This window comes from Penaeus chinensis, chromosome 6 (genome assembly GCF_019202785.1).
Source record: "Penaeus chinensis breed Huanghai No. 1 chromosome 6, ASM1920278v2, whole genome shotgun sequence".
Lineage (NCBI taxonomy): Eukaryota > Metazoa > Arthropoda > Malacostraca > Decapoda > Penaeidae > Penaeus > Penaeus chinensis.
The window spans coordinates 39,023,222-39,028,221 of record NC_061824.1 but is presented as its reverse complement, the minus strand read 5'-3'; the positions used below and the strand labels follow the sequence as shown (position 1 = coordinate 39,028,221).

Here is a 5,000-nt window from a genome sequence, read left to right as displayed (position 1 = left end):
ACTATTACCATAACTATTACTAAGGTTATAATTGTTGATGTCTGCATCCTGTTTACTCCCCCATTCCTTCCCCAATCATGAACCTGCAGGTGAAGGAGCGAGGAGTGTACGTCCAGGCTTCGACCCTGGGTGCCTTGGAGGCTCTGCTGGAGTTCTTCAAGACCAACAATGTGCCTTATTCGGGGATCCGTGTGGGTCCTGTGGTGAAGAGGGACGTGATGCGAGCAGCTGCCATGCTGGAGCACGACCCCATGTACGCTGTCATCCTGGCCTTCGACGTCAAGGTGGAGAAGGATGCCCAGGAGCTGGCTGACAAGGTAGGGGAATGAGGCAAGAGTTTTGGTTATTCAATAATATATCTGGTGTGTACCTGTTTACATTCTACCAGCCACCCTCTTGTTTTTTTTGGATACTTATTTAATTACAAAGTCACTTTGATGTTGATAACAGCTTTACTTTGTTACTGATAAATATATATAGTTTGGAAATAAATACTGATTTAGAATTTTTTATTTCCCTAATTTTTGTTGTATAACTATGTATTTATTAGTTATTAGTTACTAGTTAACAATGTGCGACACTTACATTCATTCCTTGCTTCCTCTGCCTTCCAGGAAGGAGTGAAGATCTTCTTTGAGGAGACTATATACCACCTGGGTGATCGTTACGTTGAATACCTCAAGGACTACAAGAAGAAGAAGCAGGATGAGTTTAAGCATGTGGCTGTCTTCCCATCACGTCTAAAGATTATTCCTACGGTGAGTTGGTTTCAGAGAGACGCTTAATGTCTCTGTAGTAAATGGGTTAGAGGTAGGAGCTTATTGTGCAGAATATGGTGTCTGTTTGATTTGGAGTCGGATATTCTTGTTTCATTTTTTTCTCGTGAAACATGAATATAGATTGGTAAACTAAATATCAAGAGGCCAGATTTTAGAGACTTCAGTCATTTATTTTCTGACCTGCTAAACCATCGAGAAAAAATGTATATTTTTTTTTTAGGTGTAAGCACTCTTTCCAAAGTTCCATAGATATCAATGCTAAATTAAAGTGGCGAATCAGGACTCTTGATGATTTCCTTTGATTTGCCTCGCCATGATCACACTCCTAAGAGGAGTGTGAGCAACATTGGTTCATCACCATGGTTTATATGTAGAGTATTATATCTGATGACTGTATATATGCTTGGGCTGTTTTTCAGCCTCCTAGAGCAAATACTCATATTTTTCATTCAGCCACACCAAAGTGCAATTGATTAATGCAGAGTCTTTATTTTCACATTTTAGGGGTACCTGTTTCAAATTTGTTATTGCATTGTGCTGTATTTATGTGACACATAGTTGAATATAGATTTTTTGTATTTGTAAATTTATCTGGAACATCAGGAAAGGACAATTATTGTAGTGTTTTCAATAGGTATAATTAGATTTGATTTATATTTTTAATTTCATTAGCTTCCAGTGAATTATTAGGTTCATCTGAAGCATGTTCATTTTAAATTTTCTCGATTATAACTCATGATTCTTCCACAGGCTATATTTAACAAGCGTGACCCCATAGTGCTCGGTGTAACAGTTGAGGCTGGAGTTTTAAGAACGGGGACGCCCTTGTGTGTGCCAAGTAAAGAGGTAGGATACTTTGGTCTTTGTTGGCTACTCATTGAAAACATTAATGACATTGGCTTGTGGATGATAAGCATCGTTTTTGTGTTTGTTAATTTATCAATTTGATAAACAGAATGGTTATTTAAAAAGTTGAATTATAGAGAAAGGTCTTCCTCTTCTTAATTCACATATTTTGAGATATTCTTTCTTTCAGATTGATTTTACCAAAAGATGACTTGCCTCTTTAGCAGTCTTACCATAAAACTGTGAAACTGAAAACTGTCTTCCTCTTCAGAATTGTTTTTTTTAAAGAGTTACTGGAAGGAATAGAAAAGCTGATTTGCCTTCCAGAATTCTTTTAATAAAACCACTTTCCTCTTCCCTGCCAGTTTGTGGAGATAGGAGTGGTGACTTCAATGGAGTACGACCACAAGAATGTAGACCTGGCTAAGAAGGGAGTTGACGTGTGCATCAAGATTGAGCCTCTTCCTGGCCACACCCCCAAGCTGTTTGGGCGCCACTTTGATCACGAGGACATACTTGTCAGCAAGATCTCGCGCGAGTCGATTAATGCGTGCAAGGACTACTTTAGGGATGATCTTAGTAAAACAGACTGGAAACTTATGGCAGAACTGAAAAAAGAGTTCCAGATTTTATAAGGGGCTGTGACTAGCCTTGTTTTTTAGCCACGATAATCAGATATTTATGAAATTTCCATTTTTCATTTTCTTTTTTTTTTTTTCTTTTTTTTTTATATTTGAAGCTTATTTTCTTTTCTATTTTAATGATTTTGTAAGAACTAGGATGTGTAAATTATATGAAAAGAAATGTCAGAAAAAAAATGAAAATGAAAAAAAGTAAAAAGAAACGGACTGCTACAGAACACCCAAAACTATATACTACGCTAAAAGTCGCTCGTTATAACCAGTGTGCATTGTCAGTGTGACTCAGTTGTGCTTCTTGAGATCGTGCAAGACCAATGTTCATGCCAGGAAGGAGATGAGGTGGGGAGATGCGCTCAAACCTATGATTGAGCTAGAATTCACAGGCAGAAGGAAGACGTGTGTGGTCATCGTACACCCAGACAGAAGTGCAAAATGCTGTCTTGTATTTGTGTTAAAAACTTGGCCATTTTATTGGCGGTTGACTATTTTTTACTGATGGTTTCTCCAAGCCAAGGAATGTGCTCCGGAGTTGTCATAAGTATTTCAGTGATAAGTATTATATGGACTGCATGTTTTATGGGTATAATTCTCGAAAGGAAAAATAACTAATGGTCGTGAAGAAGAACGGATATATTTTAGAAGATGGGAATATTTCTGATACCCACTATACCATACAGATGAAATATTTATACTTAGTGCAGTAATCAATTGCTTACAAGTTGTTAAGGCTTTATCTTAAAGGCATGGATTATTCAAATATGGCTGTGGATTTATTTTTGGTTTTTGGTTACCCAGTGTATATGTATATTTTTATCCTTTTTTTTTTATATACCATTTTAAGGAGGGGGGGGAGTGGGGAGGGTAGTTCCAAGTTTTACGCAGATGAGATCATTTTGCACTGCAGATGACGTCTCGGGCTCTTTCTCTTTTTTTCCTTTTCAGTCTTTGTCTGTCTGCTTTAGTAAGATGGGCTCAGTTCATTTATTGAGTTGGAAATATCTGTGATTTAAGATTTTGAGTTCGAAAAGGAGTCACCTTGCTATGACATTACTTCTTGTGCAAAGTTGCAGACACGTAATTTTTGTTTTCCTACCAATTTCCTCCAATTCGCATCTATAATACAAGGTCTTTTTGTACAGCTCCACCTTGTTCAATAAAATGTGACTAATTTCTAGGTTCGTGTGTATTCAGAATCCTGTGATGCTTTTTAACGCTTATATAGGTTTGCTTTGTGTGACGAAGAGTCCCATGTCTTGGTTTACATATATTTCCCTGCTCACTTTCTCTGTCTCTTTCACACTGATGCTTACTCCATTACTGTTTCTTGCTTGCTTTCATATATATTTTTTTTTTTCTGATTCTCTCTCCATTTTTCTTTCTCTCCCCTTTTCTCTTTCTCTCTCCCTTTTTCTTTTTCTTTCTTTTTGCTTTCTCTTTGTCTCTCTTCACTCTCTTTTTCTTTGTCATTTCTCTCAGGCGCTTTCTCTCTTGTCTGTGTATTTGCTTATACATGAACTTACACATGTACGTATGCATATACACAAAGTCTGTGTGTGTGTGCATATTTTACATAAGGGGGTGAAATTTTTTAAATTACTATTTTTATTTTTCTGTGAAGCATTGTAAAGTTTGGGCTATTCTTTTCTTCCTCTTTGGGTGAAATCTCCGGTGATATAGGAGACGGGAAATTAAAATGGACGAGCAATATCGTTTGGCAAATTTTGAATAATGCCAGTATGTTGTTTTGTTAAGAATCCTGTTCTCGGTTTACAAGGTCAGACTAGTGAAGTGTTAATGAATTTTATCTTGACCTTGGCCCCCCCCCCCCCCCCCCGCCTTTTTTTTGCAGTCTGTTCTGTTTAAAAAAACAAAAAAAAACAAAAATAGAATGAATATATTTTCTAAGGATAATGATTCAGATAGTCATAAAGAAAAGTGATTATTCTGGATATCTATTTCATCATTTCAACCTGTGCAGAGTCTATGTTCATTTCCAAACAGTTTACAAACTAATACTCCAGCTGTTGTGTTCACCGGCAAAGCTTTTGAAAGACTGTGTGGCCAATGCTACAGGCTTTTATCTCTCCATGTTTTTACTCTTGTATATGACTGTAACAAATAGTGAAAAAGAAGAAAAAAAAAAAATGTACAGGATCCAGTTGTTTATACAAACTATCATTTGTATGTTGTTTATATAGGAAAATTAAAGAGGCTTCCAGATTTGATTTAAAACATATATTGCTGTATAAATAGGAAATGTATATGGCATGTTCATTGCACTTGAAAATTAAACCAGTAGTTACTTTTATTCCATGAATTTACATGTTAGTTATTATTTATAGTTTTTATCTGGCTTTGTCAGTGACTCATGAAAGACAGACTATTTTTTATTGTATATTCATATAAATACTCTTTTATTTATTAATTAATTTTTGTCTTATTCAAAGCCATGAAAAACAACCCACAAAAAAGTCCTGATTCATTTCCTGTGCTGAAGACTAATCATTCTTTGAAAACTTCTTTCTGATCTTTGGAAGCATTATTAGTCTCACTGGTGTAATGTATGCTAAATGATTTTGTCCGAAATAAAAGGGAGAAGGAATCGGCTCTTCTTTTTCATTCTCCGTTCGCTTTTATGAAGAGGCTTTCGCGCATCCTGTCGCCATGTGCTCTTCGGTACTTCTATTATTTAGGTTGATTTTATGGTATTTTTCGGCTTGCATTTGGCAATTTT

General features: G+C 36.1%; 1 protein-coding gene across 1 annotated transcript in view; it reads left to right on the top strand.

Annotated features, from left to right (window-relative positions):
• The window catches only part of LOC125026627 (eukaryotic translation initiation factor 5B-like), a 23,008-nt gene extending 18,135 nt beyond the window's left edge, over positions 1-4,873 (top strand). The window contains exons 18-21 of the mRNA XM_047615203.1: positions 90-317; positions 615-758; positions 1,530-1,625; positions 1,991-4,873. Coding sequence (XP_047471159.1) covers positions 90-317; positions 615-758; positions 1,530-1,625; positions 1,991-2,260 — 738 coding nt within the window. The 3' untranslated portion in view covers positions 2,261-4,873. The remainder of the gene's footprint in view (positions 1-89; positions 318-614; positions 759-1,529; positions 1,626-1,990) is intronic.
• The last annotated feature ends 127 nt before the right edge of the window (positions 4,874-5,000 follow it).